Source organism: Aulonocara stuartgranti (genome assembly GCF_965226115.1).
Source record: "Aulonocara stuartgranti genome assembly, chromosome: 19".
Taxonomy (NCBI): domain Eukaryota; kingdom Metazoa; phylum Chordata; class Actinopteri; order Cichliformes; family Cichlidae; genus Aulonocara; species Aulonocara stuartgranti.
The window spans coordinates 3,380,464-3,393,923 of NC_138955.1; the positions used below are offsets into that span (position 1 = coordinate 3,380,464).

Consider the following 13,460-nt stretch of genomic DNA (forward strand, 5'->3'; position numbering starts at 1 on the left):
GAAGTTATGAGCACGGTGGAAAAGACTGAAATGTAGAATACATGTCTTTATCTATACTGTCGTGAGCAATTTAAGCTTATCCAAAAGATTAGTTAAGACAATTAGCACATGTACATTTAGGTACGCATTACTGGAACGATGCTTATGCTTTTTTAAATCGTCATTTATAGGTTTATGTTGGCAGCACTTCTGTGTTCAAGTGTATGAATACATGAAAAGAAGTGACTGCGGCTGCTGGTGCTGCCAGTTCTGGAGAGGCCTTACCCGCACACGTCGTCTCTCTGCTTTTTTGAAAATGTATTACATCTTTCAACATCACATATTCATTCCAGGCCCGCGTAGGGTGTAGAGATTCAGGGTCATCGGGATTTTTGATTTCCCCCTCGGTGTTGCATTTATTTGAAGCTCTGTCTGAAGGTCAAAACCAAATACACCCAAACGAAGAAGCCATTGTTGATCTGTTTCTCCACCTTGTGCCTCCATATTCCTTTTCACCAAGAAAGCAGCTATCTTTCTTTGTGCTGCCGGGGGCTTATGAGACTATCAGAGCACACCTGTGCCCTGAGGAAAATTCCCTTGCTCTCTCTAAAGCTGTATTATTCAGCACAAGGCCATGACAGTCAGTGTTTCTAAAAGCATTTGGAACATTGTAAATGGTGATGCTAAAAACTCTCAGGAACCCACCAAGGTATCAAAAAAAAGAAAGAAAAAAAAAGCAAAGATACTGTATACAATAGCATCGCTTTATATGTTGGAGGCTGACTAATTGCCAGGAACGAGATATAGGCTTTACATTGGATGGTAAAATACCTCTATAGCTTACATTATCAAAATAACTGAGTGAAAGCAGTGAAAAGTAATTTTTGCCATGTGATCAAATACTTTAGTAAATTTGGTGATTATATTTTTTTAAATTAGCCTGCTGAATGAACTGGATGACTCAGTGAAATGCTCGTTTGGAATGTTTTATTATAAAATGAACAGATCAAAAATTGCAACATTAAGTAACCATCGCAACTATTTGCTCAATTATGTCTTATCAGTGTGGGTTTTATTTTGTTAAATGTGGGCATGTAATAAGGCCAGCATTAAATGTATTAATAATACAATAAATATTACTGTAAAAAATAATTACATAAATATTCAATCAATTATACTTTAATTGTACTTTTTAAATAACAACACAAAATGTGTGATTTAACATAATTTTCCCTCGTTGACTAAATAACTATGACAGTTTTCACTGTAAATTCATATTTCTGGAATTTAACAGGTTGCACTTAGTGTTCAAGTTTAAATGAATGGCTGCAATCCTCTTTTTAAATTGAGGGTCTGTTTGTGTGTCTACCTGTGTATGAGCACATGTGCTGGCAATGAAAGAGCAAAGGTTATCGATCCGTGCAGCTCAGCTCAGCTCGGGTCTTGTATTGACATGTGTTTTGGCTGATGGGATTAGCGGGCCCAGCATTGCTTTTGGTCAGGCTACAAACAACTTCAGAGATAAGATGGCATTAACGCTGTCTCGACTTTTACTGGCTCAGCCTCTGTCAGAGCTGATGTGCTGCAGCGTGCCAAACCATTTTTTATTTTTTATTTTTTATTTTTTTTTATTTTTTTATTTTTATTTTTTATTGTCACATCACATGTGCAGGCACACTGGCACAGCACATGCGAGTGAAATTCTTGTGTGCGAGCCCCACAAGCAACAGAGATGTGCAAACACAACAACACAAACGAGCAAAATACAAGAATGGCCAACCTGAAACTAATAAATATATGTACAATATATAATAGTGTATGCATTTCTGGATGTGTATACTAAATATTTTCCTACGTGTGTGTGTGTGTGTGTGTGTGTGTGTGTGTGTGTGTGTGTGTGTGTATACACATTTTTACAAATTAAATAGTAAAAAAATAAAATAAAATAATAATAATAATAATAATAATAAAATATATAAAATATACAGAGTTGAATATGTGCAAAACAAGTGGCATTTATATACAGTGTGGAGTGCATAATGTTGAATGTTTGGCAGGATGTTAATGAACCTGGATGCTGACGAGACCTCAAATAAACTCGTGGCACATTCTTTGACAGTTACGTAACAAATGCATTGAGTTTAAAAAAGAGCATTTGTATCCCTCCTCTAATGAATCCAATCTTTATCCGACTTAAAATGTGGAATTCTTTTCTTGAACAGACACCAGTGATATGAATTAGCACTGCTATATCACTGTCACTAGAGCTCACCGTGCGCAGGCTAACAGCCAGACTTTTTATTGATCATCGTCCTCTTCTTTCTGATCTTATCACTTTGCTTGTTAGAAAACCCACCGCTGAATTTTATGTTTTACAGTTCGTTCATTTACATTGACCCGAATCCCCTGCATGCCTGTTAAGTATATGATTTAATCTTCCCTGGCAGGAGCACCCAGAGCACCCCTCTGCTTGGCCTCCTAACATGCATTTTTAATCATTATATTAAGATGTCACATAACAGTCTGAGCTCATCAGCAATGCTGCTGGCCATAGCAAATATGGATTCAGCTGTTTAGGGTAGTATTAGACACAGGCTGCTGCCTATTAAAGAGTAATCACTGAATGGGGATGCGTAAAATGTGCTTTTTCTGATATGAGAAGCATAATAAGAGCGACGGCTCACCTGCAAATAAAAAGTAATCTTAGTCTCTTTTTTAAAGACTATTGGAGGCTGTTATATTTACTGTGGAGCGGACAAGAGCGGGAACCAGTGAGGAAATTATTTGACTCATCTTCTCAAGGTCTCTGAAGTCTCCACAGGGCCTTGTCCTTGTAGCACAAGACTGCTGATGCCATGCAGTGCACTGAGAGGGCTGTACATGGATAAATATTTGAGTATTTGTGAGTGGCGAAAGCGAGATGACTCTCAGCCTGTCAGTTATGTTTGGAGGCCTGGCATCAAGCAAACAGGGACCTGCTCAGTGACACCCGGTAACCCAGACAATGACATCAACACATACACATATACTTTCTTTTTGCACCCCAGTGCTCCCCCTCACCCACCTCACTGCATCTCTCACTCGCTAACACACACACACACACACATGCAGCCCTGTCAGCTAACTTCTGTCAGAGACATCACCCTCTAGGTAGTGCGGTGAGCTTTGTGCACACAGTGATCAGGCAGCTCGCCAGCTCTGCCTTCTCCTGCCTCTACCTAGATGATCCCCTTCATCCTAATGAGCTCTGTCAGAATGGCATTTGACATAAGCCATCAATAAAGCACAGCTGACAGATATTAAGAGTCTGGAAATCCAGGATATCCCTGGTCACTGCCTCTTGTACTGCAGACAACTCCTGGACTCTTTAGAAGGCAGATTATTGCATCCACGCTTTGATCCAGTGCAGGCTTAATGGACATTCCAACTTTAAAATATGCACTTTCATTCAAATCTCTAAGCAGTATGTATCATTTTTATAATAAACCAGCCTGTTTGATAATTGCTGCTATTATTTTATATTTCATTTACATGGTGAATTGATTAGAAAATAATAACCTTAGCCAATGAGAACATCTCACTTTCTAAGAGACCGTGAGTGCAATTGTGCCACATTATATGCTGAATCTCTTTTTTCTGAAGCAAGCTTCACAGATTGCTGCTCTTCTACGATTGGCACTGATAAATACTGTGTCAAAGAAACAATTGTGTTTTATAGAAACTAATCAAATTAAAGATGTCTTTTTGATCATCGTAGTAACGAGTGTACCCTTTACTACAAAGCAATTGTAACCTCAGGGTGAAGCCACTGCATGGAGCTCAGTATGATTCATTCTCCTGAGTTTTCTCTCAGTGCCTGGATGTGTGTAGGTAGTCATTATGAGAAGGCAAACAAATAAATGTATGAAGGCAATCCGGCACGCCATGTTTGTACAAGAATGAAGCGGATATTTTTAATAAAAGCACATTTTCTACTCGCATACAACACATTAAGTCGCACGCATCCTAAAGAGATATGTGTAAAGGTCACTTCTGAAAAAGCTGTGATAGTGCAGACAAAAGAGCAAAGTATATTGACAGTGTGTGTGTGTGTGTGTGTGTGTGTGTGTGTGTGTGTGTGTGTGTGTGTGTGTGTGTGTGTGTGTGTGTATTTTGACTTGGAGGAGCAGAGGCTCTTAGACAATGTGAAGTGGAGGTGAGGCCCAGGCGGCATGGCTGCGGCGTTGTGACCTCTGCCCTGACTCACGCATCATGTAGCTCCCTAGCGCCAGAGGTCCTCCTGAGTGTGATGAGTTTTGACTCCTGTCACCTCTGGGTGTCGTCAAGATCCTATGACATGGACAGAGTTTTTTTATTTATTTTACTTTTCTTATTTTTTTTGAGAGGGTGACCACCATCCCCACCAACCAAAGAAAGGAGCGAGAGGACCCTTGGGGACCCTTATCAGACAACAGGAGCCAAGGAGGAGGTTTGTTGGACGCCTTTAGAGACAAAAATAATTAGAAAACTATTTTTAGAAGCTTGTTTTTTATAGAAATGTCCCTCATATAATGCTCAGAATAATGGTTTTACAGTCTCAGTTAGAATATAGCGTCCTCATAATAGTATTAAATAATAGGCTAATTTGTGATCATTGAGATGTAAAAACAGAGTGCTCTTTTTTTCCCTGTTCCAAGCCTGGAGTATTGTAAAGTTTGTTATTGAATAAAATAGATAAAGGGAGAAAGAGTGTGTGGGTGGCTGCAGAGGAAGGTCTAAAGACCAAGCTTTCAGCCAACCCACCTGTCTTGACGGTTTGTCTGTAGCTACATCAATGCAGTACATTCAGTGAAAAGGCTTTTTTATTTGATAATATCTTCTCATACAGTACTCAGGTTTGACGACTGGACCCTTGCGATGCCCCTTGGACCTTAGAAAACACTACAATTTGGCCAGTTTACTTTCATTCACTGTTAGACTTGATGGCTGCAGTTCAGTGTGTCAGAAAACAAGGGAGTGATTGAAAGCATACCACTGGATGCCAGTTTAATGCATGCTATGTATATGGAAAGTCACTTACTGCTGTGTTCAGTTTCATGCATGTTGTTCTTAAGCGCGTGTACACGCAGGCTTTACTGCTCATAATTACCAGGTTGGCATTTTAGCTGCTGCCTCAAACACACAATCATTTAGTTGTGTGAGTGCTATAGGCGACGCATGCATTTGTTCATTTGCAATTTCTGCCCTCTATTACTCTCCCTCTTACACAAACACTCACAAACGCGGGTTATATAAAGCGGTGCGGTGTGCACTGTGCGCTCTCCCTAGTTTCATTTAGCCCTTTATCTAGTCAGAAATTGACTGCATTCAAGAGTGGAATGGATGTAACAATTGCATGCACTCTATAGCATGCTCCGCAAATGTGTTTTTGAGAAAAAAAGGGGGGGTGGAGGGTAGGTTTCAAGGTATTTCTGATGGCTTTCTGCCAAAGATTAGATGTTCGCTCTCACTGTACCTCACTGCATTGTTTGTTTGCGACAAAAAAATCGTGTTTCCCCTACATTTGTGACAGGAGGAAGGGGAAAACGTTTCGATTTTCCGACGCACTGTGGGAATGAAATATTAAGGTTCTGGAAAAACCTTGTAAATGGGATCTCAATTTTATGCTGCAGGACAATAGGGGGATTTAATAAAGTTACATCTATAGGCCGCAGACAGTTGGTACAACCTTTTGTAATCCTACAGAGATTTACACAACAGAAAATCGATTGGACCAAGGTGTTTGTTTGGCCTCTGTGTGACATGATGAACTGTTTTGTTGGTAAAATGACTCTTCACGTAGCATTGAAACACTCACACAAATACTCCTTGCTGCTGTCATGTCTACGCTCTGACTTTATGGCATTGTGGAATATTTATTCTATAGCGTGTGCTAGAGTAAGCTAGCATTAGTGGGTATAAGGTCAAATGTCATGTGCATTGGTTATAATAAGAGTATTATGGCTGAGCTCTGTAGTAGATGCCCTGTGGAACAAAAGCATGGGAGAGCTATATGTGTGTCAGGACAGACGAGGCCGTGTGTCTGTGTGTGTGTGTGTACACAGCCTCCAACACTGGCTGCTGCTGCAGCATTGTGGCTCTCCTCTGTTCATTTCAGCTGGGCTGTGTGACTGAAAGGCAGTGGATTACATACACTCAGGGCCAATGGGTCAGTGGATAAGAAGTCTTCTCTGTTACCACAAATCCAGAGATTAAACACAGCGTCAAGAGCTACTGCCGCCCCGGGGGCAAACGGGTTTGAAAACACAACTCTGAGAGCTTTGGCTTAACCCTCCTGTCATTGTAGAGGCACGGCAAACATATGAGTGAAGTGATGTCTCTTTAAGTCCCAATACATTCAGGTATATTGGTTGTGTTGGTGACATGATGTCTTAATTGGAAAGTTAATCCTGTGCTGGGACAGCTGACTCTAAGTTAAAACAGTCTGTCACGAGCAGAGAGAAACACTGCAGCCTGTGAACCTACACACTAATGTTTGCATCCTTCATCTTTGCCAAGCAGAAGCGGCTTCCCGCCCGGGCAATTAGCTGTGTACATTATCATTGTGTGGCAGTGCTTTCCCTCAATGCCTTCTGGTTTCTCAATTGATGCTGTTTTAGTGATTTAAAATGTGCCGTTTCCATGCGAGACTAATCAGAGCATATTTAAAGTAAAGGTGATATTATGCATTTCAGATGCAGACCGGCATTTGTTTGTTTAGCAGGCACGAACATTTTTGGTGTACCTGTGCACATGTTTGCTTACATCTCAGCAGGCTTGTGGACATGATGAGCAGATGGAAAGAGAAAGGTACTGTCTGTATGGGATAGTGGCAGGATGGCTCTTGGTGACAGGCTTTTGTAGTGTCTTGTCTGCTCCAGTGATCCCAGGGAATCTGGGTCATTTCCAGCCTGTTCGCATCTAACTATTCCCCACTCCTTCCCTCCCTCTGCCCAGGGCAAGCTACGACCCAGCTACATGCAAGTGATGACACAAAGTAAATGTACTCATCTCTGATCGTAAACACCTCATTCATCGCTCCACCTTGCAGTGCTCTTTATGCTCTTGTTTGTCATGGAGCTGCCACCCACCTCGAGTAACATGCATATATCAAGCTGTTTCTCTTTGCCAGTGATATTCTCAAACTCTTTAATGTAGTGAATCTCTTGAAATTACGGCCACAGCAGCTTTATAATGAGCCACTGTGGATAAAGTGCTACAAAGCCTCCATTATTCTTCATTACAGTAGGTTACTGTTGTATTTTTTAGTGTGTGCAGAATGATAAAGGTTTCCAATCGGTTACTGTGGTTTTATTTTATTTCATAAAAATGTGCGGGTTGAAAAGATAACAGTCAACCCTGTTAAAAGTCTCAGTGGACAAGTTTTATTTGCAACTTTCCGAATTTAATTTGTAGTCATTCAATTTAGGTCACAGCTGAATTTTATTACTAGGTGCTACTCTAATTTGCTTGACTCATCCTATACCTCACCACATTGTTTTCAGTCTTCTCGAACCAAGTCTCTCATTTGAGGATTTGAGTAAGAAGATGTGGAGAAGGTACAAAATAACAAGTTTTCACACTCATTTCAGTTTATAGGCCACAAAAAGCTCAATTTGATCTCAGGTGGCCCTGACATGTAAAACCATTGCATAATAACTGTTTTTGGAAAAAGCATCTTAAAAGCCCCCACCCCCTTTTCTTTTAGTGAAAAGAAGTAGGCTCACACTGCACTGTGAAAATGTTCACCTTTAATGAAGCATCCTTTCACAGACAGATGATGAACAGCTGAAAAAAAAAAAACAGAAAAGTCAGTGCAGTTTGAACAATATGTCCACATTTAGTCTGTCTGCTGTCACTGCAAGTGCCGTTTACAGAAAAAAGCTACAACACTCTTATATGTAAAATATTTTGCAAATAATATCTCACTTAAACGTTTAAACAGCACATTCACATATAGAAATGCTTAAACCGATTCACACAATATGCAATAATGGTGGTATCGCCACAGCAAGAATATCAGTGCATGTTATTATAGAACAATTAATTTTTAGTAACTGCAATTATCACTCTTTACAAAACTATCCAATAGGTCAGACTGAATCGTTTGGCGGTTATAACCCACGGGCTATCCCTTCAGTCTGAAAGCGTGTATCTACAGCTGCCTTTGCTTGCACCGCATTAACAAGAGGGATTTGCCAACTCTAATATATAGAAAGCTGAAATAGCCTGAAGTTTGTGCGTTCGTGTGTGTGTGTAACTGAGGACTGAAGAGAGGCTTTGGGATTGGTGAAACAAACAGACAAAAGAAAGAAAACAGATGCGTTTGAATGACGTCCACTGTGTCCCTACGCTGCATGTGCGGAGATATTGGTGTCAGGAGGCCTATCCTTCTGACATGGTGTCATAGGCCTTTACGCATTGCTGTACACTTTGGGCGTCAATCGCTCAGCAGTCGATATTTAGGATTGCATTGCCAACCTGTGGCGGTGTTGGATAAGGTATAATCACAGGTTCACGAAGTAGCAGAAACAACTGGCTAAATAAAAGGAAATGTTACATTTGTGAGCCTTTACGCGAGATAAATATGCACAAACGCCTGTTTATTAGCGCAATAAGCCTGCTCATATAGTGAATGTCACTATGAAAAAAAAATCAACTTTTTCTTAAAAAAATTATATAAATCTTTAAAAACATGCCTATAAGGTAGACGTGTTGTTTACACAGGATGAGGTACAATAGTTATTTCCAGTTCTCCATTTAAGAGATCTAAATCAGGTTTATTTTTTATTGATGCACGCTTCCTGGAGAAAGCATTGCAGTCCTTGTAAATTTAGGGTGAGTCGGGAAGCCTGCAGGAATGAAATATTTACAGGCAGCTAAATATTTCAAGCCAGCACCTTGTCAGTCGCCCTCACAATTTATTTCCACTGCTTCTTCCGATTGCGGTCTTATTCTTTATTTACTGCCATTGGTGTTGTAGTATGGGTGAATGAGTGGCGACCCCGGTCAAATACAAGTTAAATAGTCCCAGTCTGTACATTGCTCCTCTTGCGTGCGCAATTTTTGAAAGATAACGTGGTGCATATTTTTGACAAACTAACTGATTGTGCTCATTATTATTATTATTTAATATATAAAATGAAACAGCCAAAGACTGAACAGCTTCTTGTACAGAAGGCATTTCATAACCCCACATCAAGAGTCTATAATTCATGCAAAAACATCCCGAAGGGGATTTGGATCGAGCGTGTGGTGCGTGCGCGCACGTGCACGACAGAGAGAGGGAGAGAAAGAGAGAGGCGGGGGGAGGGGGGTATCTGTGAAAATGATATCAGGCTTTTCCGTCAGAATGAACTTTACTACTGTATCCAGCCATGAAATAATCTGACCTGACACTTCAAACCATCTGCGCTATCTATCCGCCCTCTTATTTACTAAATCAGCCTGTGCACAAAACGGAATGTGTCTGATACTAAAACCGAGTCGCCTGGCGGGGCCATGATAATCCTATATACACAAATATTTCTCTCCCTGCTTTGTTTTACAGCTATCACGAGCTGGACGGACGCAAACGCGTGCGCGCTGATGGAGGCTACTGTAAATTAAAAAAGAGAGAGGAAAAAATAACAACAAAACCAACAACAGCAACACAAAACTGAATAAAGGTACCTAAAGGCTGTCATCACACTTACGACTGTTAAACAACAGCAAACATTTAGCCATTTGGAAGAAAAGAAAGAAAAGAAAAGAAAAAAGGAGCATTTGTTCACGGGTTATTTAAAAGAGCGCGCTTCACCGGCGACACCTGATAATATTTTATTATGATTATTGTTAATAAAGATTTTGCAGCTGTTCAAGGTTGGCTGCAGATTTGAGGTCCTGTTGAAATGCTTTAATAAATACCGACAATCACACTTTATTTATATTTGTGCACTTGCACTGTGGCATAATTTTATATTAGACGTGCGAAAGGACAAAAATATATATTTTAAAAGGCAAAACAAGCATTTAAAATACGGTATAGTGGCGCTTACAGTAGCGCTTTATAAGATTCTTACAGGCGTACGATGGGCCGACTTATGACGGAGGGTACATCACAGAAAGCATGGCAGCCTAGCAGGCCATGCTAAACACAACTACAAATGTGATGTGTCGAATTTAGCTTCCACGCCGTCTAATATTATCTGTTGTTATTTATTTATTTGTTTATTTATTTATTTATTACCTCAGGGCAGGGCAGGACGGGGCAGCCTATAGTCATCGGGGATGTGTCATTTTGCTGCGTAAAGCCTGTTTCATAAAGGGAGACTGAGCGTGTCTGTCTGCTCGGGCACTTCACTATATAGGACTCTTCCTTTAACACCGCCCGCCGCGCACAAAGGCGGAGGAGAGCACGGAGAGGCAGCTAAACGTTTGAAGACGCCAAGCAGAAAAGGTCAAAATGTTTATATTATTTTTGAAAAGGGTGGTGCTGAGTGCTCCTTTCCGCCTGATTGGCTGAACTTGACAGTGATTGACGTGCATCCATGGCAACCGGGCAGCCAATCTGCCAAGTCCAATAGGAAATCATCGGAGGGGGCTTGACTGTCTTTTTCTCTCCCCCCTCCTTAAAAATACATCTCAGCTCGGGCTTTAATTCTTTCGTACATTCAATCCCAGCATACCTTGAAAAATAGACTACACCGCCGCAGTGGCTTTAATTTTTCCCCTTGCACCTTCAGCCCTTTGCCTGCCAAGTTTGCCAAGCCCAGAGGATGCGGTAGCCGGCCCCCACGCAGCATTGTCCCTCCTCTGTGGCGTTTTTGGAGTGTGCGTTTTTTCACGGCTGGTCAGACGATTGGTTCGATAACTTTGGGATTGCCTTGTTTTCTGGGTTGTCTTGGATTGCCTCGGCGCACGGGAAGAAGAAGCAGAGGACTCGGCGCGGAGGAGAGAGAGAGAGAGAGAGAGAGAGAGGAGAAAGGAGGGGGAGAGGGAAACACGGGAGAAGCCTCCATGTTTCAGTTGCCCATCTTGAATTTCAGCCCCCAGCAGGTCGCCGGGGTCTGCGAGACTCTGGAGGAGAGCGGGGATGTCGAGCGCCTGGGCCGCTTCCTCTGGTCGCTGCCCGTCGCGCCAGCGGCCTGCGAGGTCCTCAACAAGAACGAGTCGGTGCTCAGGGCCCGGGCTGTCGTCGCGTTCCACACTGGCAATTTCCGTGAACTCTACCATATCCTGGAGAACCACAAGTTCACCAAAGAGTCGCATACGAAGCTGCAGGCGCTGTGGCTCGAAGCGCACTACCAGGAGGCTGAGAAGCTGCGGGGCCGCCCGCTGGGACCGGTGGACAAATACAGGGTGCGGAAGAAGTTTCCCCTGCCCAGAACCATCTGGGATGGAGAGCAGAAAACCCACTGCTTCAAGGAGAGAACCCGGCACTTGTTAAGAGAGTGGTATTTGCAGGATCCCTATCCAAATCCCAGCAAAAAGAGGGAGCTTGCACAGGCTACTGGACTTACACCCACACAAGTAGGAAACTGGTTCAAAAATCGCAGACAAAGAGACAGAGCGGCGGCCGCGAAGAACAGGTGAGCTCCGTGCATAACCGTCACCGCCACAATCCTAATTTACGCGAACGCGTCAGAAACGAAACATACCCACACTCCATTACTGCCCATCAAGTGATTTGCCCTGCTTTCAGTTTAGTATACGTGCCTCTTTGGAGGCAATCAGCTCTGACATCAAATCATATTAAAGTCAAAATTATACCGTAATCCCGATTTTCTTCTTCTTCTTTTGTAATAAACGCCGCTTTCAGTGTCTGTGTTGAATCGCAGAAAATGGCCAACCAGCACAACCAAAAAATGGCAACGGGTTTCTCCGTTTTCTCCTGTCAGCAATGAATTATTTGGACTCTGAATAAACATTTGTATTATTTAAGTGTAATATTCCGACTGAAATTAAGTCGACCCTGCAACTACATTAATGGTATTTTATTAACAGTGACTCCAGTATTCTCCTGGTACTATTATTAGCAGTAATAATAACACAAACAACATAAATCTAATTGCTTTTACATGCAGTTTAACTGATGTCACGTTGTGCTTTCAAAGAACTATTTTCACCGGCTCTATCTGCCTGTTAGATGGTCGGTCGACTTACATAAGGTTATGTTTCATAAAGCCTTGTGTAAGCTAGACATTTACTACTGAGAATGACATTTGAAATTGTCCCATATCCAACAGTTATCCAAATAATATATTTGCTGTCTCCCTGTGGTACGTGGTAAAAATGTATCAATTATAAATTCACTAAGAAAAAAGTCAGATTTCACAGATTCCATTTAATATTTTTGTTTTGTTTTGTTTAAGCAAAAGTAGACATTTTTCTTCTTCTGTATGTTTGTTTAGGATTTTTTATTTTTTTTAATCTAATAAAAAAATCCATTTTGTAAATAATCGATGTAGACAATATATTATATATGTTCTGTATATATTATATACTTATAGACAATAATTTTGATGATCCTCGAAACAGACGGGCTTTTATTGTCATGTCTCTCCTTCCTCTGCTCAGGCTCCAGCAGCAGGTCCTGTCCGGCGGCTCGGTTCGCTCCCTGGCGGACGAGGATGGCACCGTGGACCGCCTGGGGAACTCCTCCAGTCCCGAGGCCAGTCTGTCCAGCAAAGCAGCCGCCTCGGCCATCTCTATCACCTCCAGCGACAGTGAATGTGACATCTGACGGGCAGATCGAGGGTGTTAATGAATTAAAAGGGGATACGAGTGAAAGACAATCCAATAAACAAGTCATAGTGCCTGCGTTGAGATAAAAAAAAAAAAAAAGAACATACACACACATACACATACATACACACACAAACTAATATTTGACGGCTGCCAAAACATAAAGGGATCTGTGATCTGCTGCGGACTGCCCGTCCTTATCCTTTTAGGCCTATACTTTTGTTTGCGTTTTACCCACGTGCGGATAACTGAACTTAACACTTGGACGAAACACATTTCACGGACTAATAAGCCAACGCTTCGAGATGAAACGTTAAAAAAAGAAGAAGAAAAAATAAGTAAAAGGAAAAAAAGGAAAAAGGGATGAAGACATCCACACGCGCCTAACCTGCTGTTCTCTGTGGGTATTTCATGTTGAAAAGAACTGTGATATTTTTACTTTAAAGTTTTATAAATAATGTTTATTTGCCTATTTAAAACGATCTGCTCTGTCTCTTCGAATTTCATATTCATTTGCTTGGTGTTTTTAATACTTACCTTCTACACAGGTAAACCCGTTGAGCATGCGCGCTTTAGTGAACATGTGTTTCAGTAAAAAGAAAAAAACCCCGTAAAGATAACTTAATAAAAATAATTGTTGATTCAAGAGAGTTTAAAGTTCAGTCTTATTTCTTGGATTGTCGTGTGGATAGAGTAAGAGGAGAAAAAACAAAGTGTTAATAAAGCTGTAAAAATAT

General features: G+C 41.3%; 1 protein-coding gene across 1 annotated transcript; it reads left to right on the plus strand.

Annotated features, from left to right (window-relative positions):
* Nucleotides 1-10,252: 10,252 nt before the first annotated feature.
* Nucleotides 10,253-12,853, plus strand: LOC309695302 (homeobox protein SIX6). The gene is made up of 2 exons (XM_082515835.1): nucleotides 10,253-11,567; nucleotides 12,556-12,853. The coding sequence occupies exons 1-2, from the start codon at nucleotides 10,996-10,998 to the stop codon at nucleotides 12,719-12,721; spliced, it is 738 nt and encodes a 245-aa protein (XP_082371961.1). The 5' UTR covers nucleotides 10,253-10,995; the 3' UTR covers nucleotides 12,722-12,853.
* The last annotated feature ends 607 nt before the right edge of the window (nucleotides 12,854-13,460 follow it).

Excerpts from the sequence above, each read along its gene's own strand:
- LOC309695302 (XM_082515835.1), top strand. The coding sequence starts at position 10,996 with ATGTTTCAGTTGCCCATCTTGAATTTCAGCCCCCAGCAGGTCGCCGGG. Across the intron at positions 11,568-12,555 it reads GCGGCGGCCGCGAAGAACAG|GCTCCAGCAGCAGGTCCTGT; the intron begins GTGAGCTCCGTG and ends TCCTCTGCTCAG.